Source organism: Podarcis liolepis, assembly GCF_965112155.1.
Source record: "Podarcis liolepis genome assembly, chromosome: 5".
Lineage (NCBI taxonomy): Eukaryota > Metazoa > Chordata > Lepidosauria > Squamata > Lacertidae > Podarcis > Podarcis liolepis.
Genome location: NC_139556.1, coordinates 94,484,559 through 94,499,559, shown reverse-complemented (window position 1 = coordinate 94,499,559; position 15,001 = coordinate 94,484,559). Strand labels below are relative to the sequence as shown.

General features: G+C 45.2%; 1 protein-coding gene across 1 annotated transcript in view; it reads left to right on the top strand.

Moving 5' to 3' along the window:
• KNG1 (kininogen 1) overlaps positions 1 to 14,321 on the top strand; it is a 28,107-nt gene extending 13,786 nt beyond the window's left edge. The window contains exons 4-11 of the mRNA XM_083504228.1: positions 1,918 to 2,090; positions 3,981 to 4,088; positions 7,812 to 7,893; positions 8,828 to 8,994; positions 10,686 to 10,793; positions 11,243 to 11,332; positions 12,503 to 12,541; positions 13,029 to 14,321. Of these exons, the coding sequence (XP_083360354.1) occupies positions 1,918 to 2,090; positions 3,981 to 4,088; positions 7,812 to 7,893; positions 8,828 to 8,994; positions 10,686 to 10,793; positions 11,243 to 11,332; positions 12,503 to 12,541; positions 13,029 to 13,565 (1,304 nt within the window). The 3' untranslated portion in view covers positions 13,566 to 14,321. The remainder of the gene's footprint in view (positions 1 to 1,917; positions 2,091 to 3,980; positions 4,089 to 7,811; positions 7,894 to 8,827; positions 8,995 to 10,685; positions 10,794 to 11,242; positions 11,333 to 12,502; positions 12,542 to 13,028) is intronic.
• Positions 14,322 to 15,001: the final 680 nt, after the last annotated feature.

Genomic DNA, 15,001 nt, shown 5'->3' with positions numbered 1-15,001 from the left:
CTCTGATTCCGAAGTCTGGGAAAGTTCCCCGTTGTATCTGAAGAAATGTGAAAACTAGAAGTACTCTCCAAATCTATTGAATAGGATTTGCTACGTTCAGGGTGCCTTGTCAATCACAGGAGCCAATTCCTAGGGACTATGGGGGCTTCAGCCGCCACAATAAAATATTTGAGGGGGCCACCTCCCCAAGTTTTGGGACATTTCCTTTCAAAGCGGGACTGCATTGTGTCACGGCCTCCACAATATTTTATTCAAATGGCACCCCAGTTGTCAATAGCTGGATGAATTCGCATGGCCATGGGGACCAAGAGAAGGGGAGATTGCCAGTTTGATTAATGCTGCAGCACAGCATTAATCAAATAAAAATTGCCATGTTCAAGCCCAGCGATGGACTATTTGTGTACAGTGCTCAGAACTACTCTGCCTTCAACTCCAGTCCTCTGGTCCTTCACCTCCTGTGTTTTTTATTATCTGTAAGCTGCCTTGGGTCCCTGTCAGCTAAAAAGGTGGGGCATAAATAAATTTATTAGTAGTAGTACCACTTATAAACGCCATCTCTAACTCCTCGAAAGATTCCATCAACGGTGTCTCCAAAAAATTTTACACATCACTTGGGAAGACAAGCGAACTAATATAAGTGTACTGGAAGAAGCAAAGATCACCAGTGTTGAAGCAATGATTCTTCAACATCAGCTTTGTTGGACTGGTCATGTTGTGCGGGTGCCTGATGGTCTTCCAAAGCAACTACTCTATTCCGAACTTAAAAATGGAAAGCGTAATGCTGGTGGTCAACAAAAGAGGTTTAAAGATTCTCTTAAGGCAAATCTAAAAAAATGTAGTATAAACACTGACAACTGGGAAACACTGGCCTGCGAGCGCTCCAGTTGGAGAACAGCCTTTATGGAAGACAATCTTACTCGGCTACGAGTGATCGCCAAAGAAGAAGAGTAGTATTTCTTTTCCCTTGCCTCCCATAGGAGCCCAATGCAGCAGAATAACAAAACAAACAAAATGAAACAAAAGCAGTGTTTTCACATGCTCATTTTCTCCCGCAGGACTATAGCTGTACAGTACAAAGTTGTCCTTCTGGCTGGTGTTCTATGGCAGGTGTATTACGCAACATGTTCCTGACTCAATAATAATACATTAATGGTCAGTTGCTTCTGCTATGCTTCCTGAAAGCTACCACATTACTACTGTCAGGAGGCACTATAATAGCGCAACAAACGCAGGGCAAAGCCAGAAAGTTTGCAATATGAAATGTCACACGATTTCAGCAGGACGTTGTAGGATGTGCACCAATTGCAAGTTAAGCATTGACTGGATGTTAAGCAAAATAAAAAAAATTCCTTCCAGTAGCACCTTAAAGACCAACTAAGTTAGTTCTTGGTATGAGCTTTCGTGTGCATGCACACTTCTTCAGATACCAAGTGTGCATGCACACGAAAGCTCATACCAAGAACTAACTTAGTTGGTCTTTAAGGTGCTACTGGAAGGAATTTTTTTATTTTGACTATGGCAGACCAACACGGCTACCTATCTGTAACTGGATGTTAAGCAGTTTGCCCACCCCTAAGGCTTTGCAGGTGCAAAAGTGGGGTGACGTATGACCACTGAGATCCCATCATGAGCGCAAATCATCATGAATGTGCAATAAAAGGGAGGTTTGGAGGGGCCCTACATTTTGGAGAACTGGGCTCTTGCTTCTATCTAAATTTTGATTTCTGTAAAAGCAGCCACAATTAGACTGGGACCACAGCACTGAAGGAAGAGGGTTGAACATTTTTCTTAATGTTGTTCATCGACTGTGAATGTCTTACCTGAACCACTATTTCCCCCAGGAAATTTCTTTCTGTCTGCATTGTACCAGCTTACCGAAGCTGGCATAGTGCTGTCCTTGTTTTGCTTGTTCTTCAGTCCCAGACAAGGTGACCAGGACGCATGCCGGATGCCTAGGCTGCTGGCAATCCATATCCACCAAGATTTTGGAGTTGCTGCCCATTTTGAGACACGCCATACAGCTACATAACAACCAGAGCGGAATGCCAAACCTTTTTGAAGCTGGAGAGATAGTGAAAGCCCAGCGTCAGGTTTGTATATGTCTGGGGTGGAGGGAACCTAATGTCATGCGCCCCTTGACATCATCTGGGTCTCCATCATCTGGTGTCATGACCTCAGGGTCTGCCTCACCCTCTTCGGGGGATAATAATTATAAATTTTAAATTTTTAAATTTATATCCTGCCCATCTGACTGGGTTTCACCAGCCACTGTGGGCAGCTTACATATACAGTCGTACCTTGGTTTTTGAACAGCTTAGTTCTCTAATGTTTTGGCTCCCGAATGCCACAAAACCAGAAGTGACTGTTCTGGTTTTTGAACGTTCATTTGGAAACCGAACGTCTGACGGGGCTTCCACAGCTTCTGATTGGCTGCAGGAGCTTCTTGCAGCCAATCAGAAGCCATGCTTTGGTTTCCGAATGTCTTGGAAGTCGAACAGACTTCCAGAATGGATTGTGTTTGACTTCCAAGGTACGACTGTGTGTGTGTATATGACATAACATCAAACATTAAAAACAAAATATCCTATACAAGCAACAGACCAATAAATCAATAGAAACCAATTACAATAATAACAACAATAGTGATAATAATAGTAGACTGTTTACAGTTATACCCAAATTAAAGTAACCGCCAACCTCAACTACTGTATTGTTCGCTCCATAGGACGAACCTTTTCCTTCTTAAAAACTAAGGGGGAAAGTCTGTGCGTCCTATGGAGCGAATGCAGGGGGGAGGCAGGCAGGAAAAGCCCCCAAGAGCCGCACACAAGCTTTGCGTGGCTCTTGCGGACTTTTCCCCAGGAGGGAAAAGGGACCGCCACTCCCTGACCTGTTCTGGGGGCTGGGGTTGGGGGAAGCTCGGGTTTACCCCGCCCCCAGCCCCACAAGCTCCAGGAGTGGAGGCAAGGCTGCAGGCAACCTTGCCGCCGCACCCAGACCTGTTCTGGTGGCTGGGGAAGGGGAAGCTCGGGCTTTCCCCGTCCCCAAGCACCGCAAGCTCCGGGAGCGGAGGCAAGGCTGCCTGAAACCCTTGAGCGCAGCGGCAGTTCGAGCTGTGCTTGGGGGCTTCAGGCAGCTATCCGCAAGCCTTCGGAGTGCGGTGAGAGTTCCCCCCACGCTCCGAAGGCTTGCAGCGCCAACTCCCGCTGCGCTCCCCGGGCTTCGGAGCGTGCCCCCAGCCCCGCAAGCTCCCGGAGCGGCGGCAAGGCTGCGCGTAACCTTGCCGCTGTTTCCGGACCTGTTCTGGGGGCTGGGGTTGGGGGAAACTCAGGCTTCCCCTGCCCCAGCCTCGCGGCTAAAAACGAAGCCATGACAGCTAGCGGGATCCATCCCGCTCGCTGTCTTCGCTTCTGCCAAAGCCGCGTGCAGCCTCTCCCGGCTGGAGAGGTTGCAAGCGGCTAAAGAGGAAGCCAAGACAGCCAGCGGGATGGATCCCGCTAGCTGTCATGGCTTTTTTGCTCTTTGGGGCTGGTGGGAGGAACTAAATTTTTTTTTCTTTAATTCACCCCCTAAAAACTAGGTGCACCCTATGGTCCGGTGCGCCCTATGGAGTGAAAAATACGGTAAACATTTAACCAACACCAACCGGACAAAAATGAAACAGAGGAGCCAAAATTAGAACATTTTAAAACATTTTAGCTAGTTGCCCCAACCCAAGATTTGTTCCAGCAAGACTGTGGACTTGGAACAAAAACAATGGGAGGAGTGGGAGTTGCCCACAGAGCCCTTCCCAATGGTCCTCACTGCGACAGAAGGTCCAGCATGGGAAGAGACGTTCACTTCTCCAGCCTGAAGAGGTTTCATTGCCCCTTGTGACTTTGAGAACTGCAGCCCAGAAGCTCAGCAGAACCTCCATCTCCCTTGAGCTGTAGGGGAACTTTTGTGAGTCATTTACAACCTCTCCTAAACGTTTCTTCCAGGTGGTGGCTGGATGGAAGTATAATTTTGAGTATTTGGCCAGAGAGACAAATTGTTCCAAGGCTGAATTTACAGATTTGACTGCAGAATGCAAAGCTCTTCCTCAAGGCGTAAGTGAACCTCTCTGTTTATTCTGGAATAAAGAAGGGTTCCAGAACTTTGTGCAAAAACCACTTCAAAATGTTAGAATCACCAAACGTACATGAACCAATGGATGAATGAAACATACAAATTGGACAAATTAGTATTTTTGAAAATTGCATACAATGTGCATATTTGATTTACACAGAATTTGGGAAATAAGTCTGAAGGAGGACAAAGACAGATGGAATTGTATGTAACCAGCAGAAAAAATACAGAGAGCATAGAAATGTGATAGCATTTGATGTACCTGAGTTTGCCCTCCATCCGTAACCTCTCTCAAACTTTATAATGTATGATGGAGATTGTGAACAGAATCGCCAGGGAGCCAGAGCAGACAGACCAGTTCAGGGAAGGGTTTCTTTTTCTTTTCTTGAACCATACCTAGGGACGAAGGGAAAACTCAATTCAGCTGGTATTTCTTTTATTAATTTATTTATTGTTTTATTAATTAATTTTTTTATACTGCTCTTTATCTGTATATATCTGTGAAGTTCACAACATTTAAAGGCGAACTTACGAAGTTAGCACTTTCCAAAGCAATACACGCACCAAAACACAGTCGTATACTGAAATTAACACTTCTCTGAATTTTGCAAAGCAATTCTAGAGTCAAGTGATATATACAAAAATGCAGTGCTTTTTCCCTTTAAAAAAAAAATGTTTAGGGGTAGTCTCATTTTGACTCAAGAAAATCACTATTTTATAGTTCAAATCGGGAAAAATCAATACAGGAAATGGAGAAAAGTACAAAGATTCACAAAATGTTTCAGGGTATACGTACCCCTGCGTCTCCCCTCCCCAGAAAAAAGCACTGCAAAAATGCATATACTAGGGGATATAAATGTATGTATGTATTTGTGAAAATAGCATACAAAAGCACATTACACATGGAGAAATTGCTTTGCAGAAATGTGTATATTAGGAGACATTCTTTGCAAAAATTTGCACATGGGAAGAAGTTAGCAGTAAGATGCTGTTAAATTTTCATGAGAACGTAAACATTTTTTTAAAAAAAGATTTCAATACTGTTTGCACCTGCAAAGGTTTCAGGGTGGACATACTGTTTTGTTTCTAATCCATACATGTCCCATAGCTTCCTGCTGAAGTCCTGTATCTTTTCAGACCACAAGTGTTCTGGTCCCGTCCCCCGTCCCCCGGTTTTGTTGTGCTATACTGCAAATATTGCCCCTCCAGACTGCAATATTGCAGTAACGTTAGGCTAGCTTCCCTGAACAAGTAATAAAGCAGAATGATGTGTGGACGCTTCGGTATAAATCCGCCTTCGACGTATTATTATTGTGTCAATGACGTGTTGCAGAACGCACCTGCAAAAACAACACCAGCCTGGTGGGATCCCGGGGCTGAACAACACCATAGCAAAAGTGGGAACTAAAGTCCTGTCTAGCTCCTAGACGGTAGCTTCCTTCAGGGATGTTTGGCTGGGCAGCCAAAAGCACTTCAGGAAACAGCAGTCTAATTCATTCTGTTTCTCCTCTTGGCCAAGAGAGCTGTGCTGGAAGAGTTGCCAAAAGAAATAAAAAGATTAAGACAGCAACCAATTTAACTCCAGGCAAATATTTCCATAAAAAGGAAGTTGTTAAACGATCCTCTAAAGCGCATATATATCTGCAATGCAGTTCAGAGGAGGGATGTTTTGAGTGGGGGGAGATTATATATATATATATATCAGCTAGGAATTTACTAGCTACTGCATTGTTAGAGACGCCTCTGAGTTAGAAAGAACAGCTGATTTGCTTGTTCTTGCTCTGCGATTCTGCCTCCTAATTCCCCCATCAGTGGTCCAGGCCAGATTACAGGGGATCGGGGGAATGTGGATCAGGAACATTGTTTGGAGACCCTGCAAAGCAGGCGTGGAGAACTGCAGCTCACCAGACTACAACTCCCATCATACCTGTCCATCAGCCAGGATGGCTGCAGCTCATGGAAGCTGGATTCCGACAGCTGCTGGAGTTTCTCAGGTTCTCCACTGCTGGAGTAGACGAGAAAGAGGAATACATAGGAAGAGCTGTTAGCCATGAGAGCTAATTGAAACCCTAACCCCTATCATAATGAAAGCATGGTACTGTTCTCGCCCCCTCGCCCCAACAGCTATGGCTATTGCCTACCCAACTTTCTTAAGGAACTGCCCAGCTGAACTTAAGCCTCGAGGGAAGCAATGGACATCAAAAAAACTCCGAAACAGAAACAAGGTCATGAGAGGGTAGGAGAGGGTATATTAATTGCAATTCATCCCTCCATATGTGTGAGTTGAATATACACTGAGCAGATCTTAAAGTCCTACCCTTGGCAGAAAAATGGAACGAGGTGCCTCTGCTCAGCTTCTAAACTATGGGTTACTATTTGACTACAAGAACTCAAGGGATGCGGATGGCGCTGTGGGTTAAACCACAGGGCCTAGGACTTGCCGATCAAAATGTTGGTGGTTCGAATCCCTGCGATGGGGTGAGCTCCCGTTGCTCGGTCCCTGCTCCTGCCAACCTAGCAGTTGGAAAGCACATCAAAGTGCAAGTAGATAAATAGGTGCTGCTCTGGCGGGAAGGTAAATGGCATTTCCATGCACTGTTCTGGTTCGCCAGAAGCGGCTTAGTCATGCTGGCCACATGACCCGGAAGCTGTACGCTGGCTCCCTCGGCTAATAAAGCGAGATGAGCACCGCAACCCCAGAGTCGTCCGCGACTGGACTTAACAGTCAGGGGTCCCTTTACCTTTACCTTTACCTTTAACTTTACCTTTACCGTTACAAGAACTGAGCTTAATACAAATGAAATTTCATCAGTAATTTAGTGCCCGTTTCTCCTCATGTACATAGTTTTGTATACAATATTACCTTATTTTTGCAAACCAATTTCCCCCTAATTTAACACAATTATGTATGTTATTCTTTGTAATATATCTATTTTAAGCACACTTTGCCCTAGTATATGCAGCTTTGTGCATGTTGCTTGTCGGGAGAACTGCATTGCAAAATTCAAAGAAGTGTGAATTTTGAAGGCGGTGTTTGGGTTCATGTACTGTTTCAGACAAGGGACGCAGGTGGTGCTGTGGGTTAAACCACAGAGCCTAGGACTTGCCAATCAGAAGGTTGGCGTTTCGAATCCCCGCGACGGGGTGAGCTCCCATTGCTCGGTCCCTGCTCCTGCCAACCTAGCAGTTCGAAAGCACGTCAAAGTGCAAGTAGATAAATAGGTACTGCTCCGGCGGGAAGGTAAACGGCGTTTCTGTGCGCTGCTCTGGTTCGCCAGAAGCAGCTTAGTAATGCTGGCCACATGACCCGGAAGCTGTACACCGGCTCCCTCGGTCAATAAAGTGAGATGAGCGCTGCAACCCCAGAGTCAGCCGCGACTGGACCTAATGGTTGGGGTCCCTTTACCTTTACTGTTTCAGACACTGCAAATTTGGGAGGATGAACCAAATTGAATTTCTCTTCCATCCCTGCTGCCCTATGAATATTAAAAAAGGAATGGGAATGGGGGGGGAGGTGTGGTATGTCCTTAACATCTGGGGATTCCCTTTCTCCTTTTCCAATTCAGCCAAGAGAACCACATCAGGACATCAAAAAGAAGAGCAAAGCTTGAGATGTAGCGGCCAACACACAGCATTTGCTTTTATTTTCGGGGTTTAATGACCACTTCACCTTGTCTTCTTTTTGCTTTCTGTCCCCCCTCCAGCACATAGCTAGTTGTGTAGTTGATGCCGTTGTGGACTTGAAAGGGAAGCTTGTGCATGCTGAACAGAAGTGCATCCTTCGAGGTTTGTAACTGCAGCATTATAAAAAAAAAAATTGGGGGGTGAAGTTAGTATTCATCATCTCTACGTGGGGGCAAAAAAGGTAGGGCACTTTTTGGCTCTGTTTGGGCCACAGTGCTGTGTCACACGGGACCTGGCATTAATTCCTATGGGCCAAAGAGACAAGTGAGAAATGGACCGGATGACAGAGCGCAGGCTCAGCTTACTTAGGACAATGCGGAGATGGGAGACCAAAGCATAGCCTCTTCGACGTAGCTATGGCAGCAGGGGACTGCCATCGGGACTGGAGAGGGAGGGGGATACAGGGGGCCTCCGGCGCTTCTGAGGAGCAGCCACTCGTCAAGCGGTGGGGAAAGCCACACCTCCAGTGGAGCGGAGGGGGAAGGGGATAGCCAGGCAAGGGGAGGGCTTGAAGATGCTACTGAGAGCCCAAGCCTCTCACCTAGCCTGGCTGGCCAGCAGACAAACATGCCGTTTCTGTTGCCCAGCTTACGCAGAGGGGTGAAACATAAGGAGGGGAGGCGGAGATTTGGGGTGTCTAAGTTCTTATGTCGGGGGAGAAACCGGAAGGGGCCACTCCCGGAAACTGCAAGCGACTAGGACGGACATGAACTTTGCATTTCTGCACTGTATATAGTTTGCACCAAATAAAACCTGTAAAAGACAGGTCTGAGTCCTGCCTGGTTACTCGCGAGCAACCACCACCAGCGCCTGACACCCACATAGGCCTTCTATAAGCTTTCTCTGGGCTTCCTCAGCAAACCCCGCTGAAATTAGGCTTGAAAGAAGCATTCTGTTGTAACCAATAGAATGTGGTCATGGCATGTGCTCAGTCACAATGCATGCGTGGTGCCTGCAGCGAGGTCTCCATTTTGAAAATTATTTGATTTTGATGAAATCTAACATGTTTTACTTACGTTTGTTCGTTTACTTACAGAAAAGGAAAAGTTTTCTGGCGCTGTTTGTCCTGGTTGCCCTCAACGTATTCCAACAGACAGCCCAGAACTGAAGGAGCCACTGGCAGTTACCCTGGAGAAATACAACTCGCAATGTGGTGGCGATTTCTATTACAAAATTGAAAACATTACAGAAGCTTCAAGCCAGGTCTGAACTCTGTTGCTACCGTTATATTTCAATGTAATGTTTTAAGAAAATTGACTCAAATTGGGATGAACTGTTCAGTCTGTCTCGAGAGACTATGGGAGGTGCCTCGGGGGGTGAAGTCAAACCGCTGGGGAATCACAGCGCCTGCTGTGGCTGCAGAGACTGATGACTCATAACCGCTGCCCCCTGTGTTGTTTTTGCTGCGTTATCAGCACCAAATTGGCCTCCCTGGGGCACGAGCCTGGGCAGTGTTTATGGAAGCCCTGAGCTGCCCAGACTAAAAGACCCACCTCTCAACTTCCAAGACCCCCTTCTCAGCCTCACTGGTGTGGTCCAAAGGAAAGCAGAGCAATCCGTTTGGCACCAGCTTGGCTGCAGGAGTTGCAAGAAGGAGGCATACAAGACGCCATCCAAACACCTTAGGGACTCCACTCAATTTGTTTTGGGTTTACTCCTTAGCCTTTTCTTCTCCCAAATATATCCTGCAAGGCAGAGGAGCTTTAGAGTCAGAGCTTTCCTACTAGAAGGGCCACCTTCCCAGGTTGATGAGCCCCACCTGTCCCTTATGGGAACATACAAAGCTGCCTTTTACTGAATCAGGCCAACGATTCATCAGCTCAGTGGTGTCTACACTGGCTGGCAGTGGCTCCCCAGGGTTTAAGGCAAGGGGCAATCTGAGCCCTACCTGGAGACGTCGGGGATGAAACCTGGGACCTTCTGCATGCAAAACAGGCAACCCATCACACTGAGCTACAGCCCTTCCCCAAAATTTAGACTTTCCCATACTGGGAGTCAAACCTGGGCCACTTGGGTGAAAACTGTGGGAATGTTCAGGGATGCAATTTAGCAGAGCAAGTTTCCCCTTTTTTAAACTTGCACAGCGGATGTGTTTGCTCAGGCTCGCTAAAGCCTCTAAAATACGTTTTCCTTTTTGGTAATTCCCCATTTAGTCCCTCATAAAAAGATAGACATGACACAGTCTTCTTTAAAAGTATAAAAAGAGTTTACTCACACATTCTGTTCACAATTGGATCACAGAAGGCAGACTTAAGTTGGAAAAGTAATATACACCTGGAAACTATCCCATAAGGAGACGGCTCCTTTGTCCATTCTTGGCTGCAAGCTAAGAGAGAATCTTAGGCAAAGCAGATGTTGCATCTCCGACAAATGTGGTCAGAGAGAGAGAGAGAGATGGCTGACCAGTCGTGCTCTTTTGTTACCTGGGCAGGTGAGCTCACGCCCACCTCTAGTCACATACAGAAGAAGTCTGTCCCAGCCAAGGAGAAACAGGAAGTTCCAACTGGCTGGTCCAGACACCCCTTTTTATGTCCACTCTAGGGATGTTGTACTTGACTGCTCTTGTGTTTCACATCCCACAAAAATCAGGATTCCTAACTGCTAGACCACATGAGAATATATACATTAAGCCAGATAGGATAGTAATTTTCATGCAAGACATGCCCCTACTGCTTAACCCTTTCTGTGCAAAAGTCCTGACTTAGGTTTTGAGGCTGCGCTTGAACTGCGTGAAGGCTTCACTCCCAACATGAGGTGTGTCCCATCTCAACGCCATCCTGACAACCTCCACTCTGTTTTTAAATATAACAATACTAAGTATTCACAGTGTGCTCTACAACATCCATTCCCCTTTACTCATGCTTTTCCTGATCATCTTTCTCCTTAAATTTCAGGTTGTCGCTGGAATAATGTACCGAGTTCACTTTCAAATTAAGGAGACAAATTGCTCTAAGAACATTGTCCCGAAATTGAATGATGATTGTCAGACTACAGAAGACAGTGTAAGTTACTGGGAGAGGTTCTAAGATGAATATTTTATTTCAATCCGCTAAATAAATCTTAAATTTGGATGTGGGTGGGAATATTGCAGATCCATGTGGTTATTTGTATTCTTACTTTTTGAGAAGTCCATTCCTGATTCACTTTGATTTAAGCTTCTTTAGTTCCCTGGTTAGACCTGAATGCTATTTAATTCAGTTAAGATTTGTAGCCTTAATTTGTGTTTGGTTTTGGCCTTAACGTTAATAAATTTTATTCCTCTTCACATGAAAACCCAGCACAACTGTTTATAAACGAAAAGGTTTTTTAAAAAAAAAAAAAAAAATACAGATAAGAAAATGCCACAAGCTTTCACAATAGCATTCTGAGCTATAATAATTTGCCAGGGTTTGTATTTCATGATAACCTTTGACTAGAGATGTGCCGCTGCTCTGTCTTGTTTCGGCTACAGAAACTGTTATACTGCTACGCGTCTATTTACGAGAGACCCTGGACGTCAGAAATCCAGCCCAAATTGAAATGTGATGAGGAACCTCAGGAGGTATGAAAATCCATATTGTTACAGAACCACACCCACTCTGCCAAGCGGTAGCAAAAGTCCAGGGGGTTCCAGGCACTCATCCAGGGTCTGTGTTCCTTTGGAGAATTGAGACACAGCAGGGACTGTCGTAGCTTTAAGAAATATGGTTTATTCACTTATTTACAGCTTCTGTTTGCACGGAAGGAGTCCAGATCTTGCAGCATGGTCATTTCAAGAGGGGCTTGGAGTCCAAGGCATCTGTCCCAGCCAGCCTTTAGCCGACCAGCCCAAGATGGATCCCAGTCTTTCTTCTTCCCAGCACACTTTGCTAAAGGCTCTCTTTTCCTGTCACCTCACATCTAGTTATCCTGGCAGCCTTCTGTCTGCCCAGGCCCAAGATTCCTCTTAGACAGGCCATCAACCCATTTTGTCATATGAATACCTCTATCCCAGGTGATAAGAGTTTTAAGATGAGGCACTGCTGTTTTTAATATTGAATTTTAAATTGCTGTAACCTCTCCTTAGAGGAAGAGCAGGTAAGAAATTGAAATAATAACGAGCCAGATAAACTTGGAACAGTCTTGTCCAGTGATATCTAGAAGGCATCTGGTTGGAGAGCCAGTGTGGTGTAGTGGTTAAGAGCGGTGGACTCCTAATCTGGTGAACCGGGTTCGATTCCCTCCTCCTCCACATGCAGCTGCTGGGTGACCTTGGGCTAGTCACATTTCTCTGAAGTCTCTCAGCCTCACTCACCTCACAGAGTGTTTGTTGTGGGGGAGGAAGGGAAAGGAGAATGTGAGCCGCTTTGAGACTCCTTCAGGTAGTGATAAAGCAGGATATCAAATCCAAACTCTTCTTCTTCCAGTCAAGATGTTGATTGCATTTGGCCTATAAGACTTAATGCTCTTAGCCCAATGTACAGTGGTACCTTGGGTTACATATGCTTCAGGTTACAGACGCTTTCAGGTTACAAGACTCCACTAACCCAGAAATAGTACCTCGGGTTAAGAACTTTGCTTCAGGATGAGAACAGAAATCGCGTGGCAGCGACAGCAGGAGGCCCCATTAGCTAAAGTGGTGCTTCAGGTTAAGAACAGTTCCAGGTTAAGAGTGAACCTCCGGAACGAATTAAGTACGTAACCAGAGGTACCGCTGTATCTGAGATTCTTGCTTTTCTGTGTGCCATTGTAGGAAACAGAAGAAAGCTTGAAGAAACCAGCCATGACGCAGGTACAGGCAACACAATAATGGGGGGGGGGCGTGTTATGCTTTAGCCATTTTGGAGCCACCCCTAGAGTCTAGTCACTCTGGGCACATCTGTTGCTGCAACCTCATAATTTTAATAGTCATTGTGACTTCTCCCATAGAATACTTGGATTTGCAGTTTAGTGAGGATTCTGTTAGAAATCCTGAACTTCCCCTCATAGAACTGCAGTTCAGTAGATCCCTGTCTGGGCTGAGGGAATGGCTTTTAAGCCAGTTTTAAGCCTGAAGTGGAGCTATGCCCTCAAAGTTCAGAACAACTTCCAGAAGGTTCATTATTGGGGCTTGTGGGGGGGTGGGGTCCTGGATTCAGCATGGTCCGAGTTTCCAATTTACATTCCACCATATTTTAAGAGTGAAGTCTAATTCTTGTCTGTCATTGCGCAATCTTGACTTTCGGGATGTGTTGGTCTGTTTTAAGCACCTAATTAAATACATTGTGATGGTTTTTCAGCTTATGAGGAGACCTCCAGGTTACACCCCATTCCGAAGTGCTCGTCTAGCCCTCATCACAGGAACAAGCGGAGGTGAACCAAGTGGGGCTTGTAACCTAGGCTTTGGCAGCAATAATGGCCACAGCCACAAACATGGCCACAGCCACAAATATGTCCTTAAAAAGCCCAAAAGCAAGCCGAAAAACAAGTCTTCTGAAGAATCTGATGAAGACAAAACTACACTTACGCCAGCTGCTGAAATCCCAGAACAGCTACCTACTTTAGACGTGCTTCAAGAAGAGGAAGTTGAGACACCACAAGACATCAATGGACCTCCACCTTCTTTGTTTGAACCTTTACCGGATCTGCCAGAACCACCAGCTCCTAAGTGTCCAGGGAAACCGTGGAAACCCATTATAGCCCTTCAGGAACCTAGTCGTGACTTCACACTTGAAGATCTTTTACCTCCCTCTGTGGACACCGCTGAACCGATCGAAACACCACCAGCTCCCAACCCGTCAATCTCCCTCGATTTTGATCTCACAGATGCTCTGTAACCAGTTTATTATTTCTTCAGGAATTCATGAAATCCCACAGCAGTTGAAGTGGGAAAGTGACTGGGATTTTAAGGCTGCGTGCAAACATAACACTGAAACAGGAGTTGCGGCAAATTGTTTTCCCACACAGCAAACCTGCCCCCCCCCCTTTTGCAATGCAATTGGCAGGTGTGCAACCCCGAAATTTAAATGTTGAGTCAGCAACCTTGCCTCTCACATGCTTTTTTTGTTTTGTTTTTCGAATTATTTATTTCAGCATTTGTCCTCTTCCTCCTTTTCTTACACTGGGACAAAAAAGCAAAATTTAAGAGTTACCAAAGTGTTCCAAGGACGTGGGGGTGGTAGGTTCAGTATATCACAGGCAACCTGCCAATCTGCAATGTATAGATGGCTCCTATAACAAAACTCTCAGAACTAGTTGCCTCTGTACCAATCCCTGGAAAGAATCATTTGTTTGAACAGAATGTCCTAATTGCACTTTTCAAGCAACCTCGCTACACCAATAGTGTTATGTTTGTCTGCAGCCTTGTTAGCCAGTAATTTTCTGAATGAATTCCAAGTATGATCTAGCGTATTGCACCTGATTATTTCCCACTCCCGCCCCAACTCAGTTGAAATCAGTAGAATGTTCCAGCATTGAAACAGTAAGGATGAAAGCAATGTAGCCTACTTACTCTAATGTAAAGTACATTTGGTGATTGAGCTGTGCTCTCTTCCCTGGCTATTGCAAATAATAAAGCAAGCATTGAAAAAGCACTCAAGTACTAAATATACTTTGTTGGCAACAAACCAGGAAGATCTTTGAAGGCTTGGCCAGAGAAACTCAGTTTTCTCAAATGCCTCTGGGCCTCAAACTCAGAGCTAAAGCAAAATTTAAAAAGTGATAAACCTCGCTAAATTTAGGCACCCCCTACTTCATGAACCACAGCAGATGAAATCTTGAATTTTTCAAAAATAGGTTGGTTATGAAATCCAAAATGATGACTCTCATTCCAGGCAATGTATGCAGCATCATCTACTGATAATAATAATAATAATTATTATTATTATTATTATTATTATTATTACTACTACTACTACTATTTATTAAATTTGTATACCGCCCTATACTCGCAGGTCTCAGGGTGGTTCACAAGATAAAATCACAATATAAAAACACAGAATACATAATCAAAACAAAAACAACTCAATAGTCATGTGGCACCGTGAAGCCCGGAACGCATCATAGGATATTGTCACCTGTTGTATCTGTAAGGAGTTCAGCCTACACTCAAGTAGGACCCTGGCAGAGACACATGCCCGACTGGCATGTTCTCTCCCTCCTGGTCTTTCGTTCGGAAGCTTCATAAGCTTTCTTCATCCCGAACATCACATCAACCGATGCCAACCATCACCGACACACTTAGAGATCCACAGAGTTTGCGCAACTTGTGCGT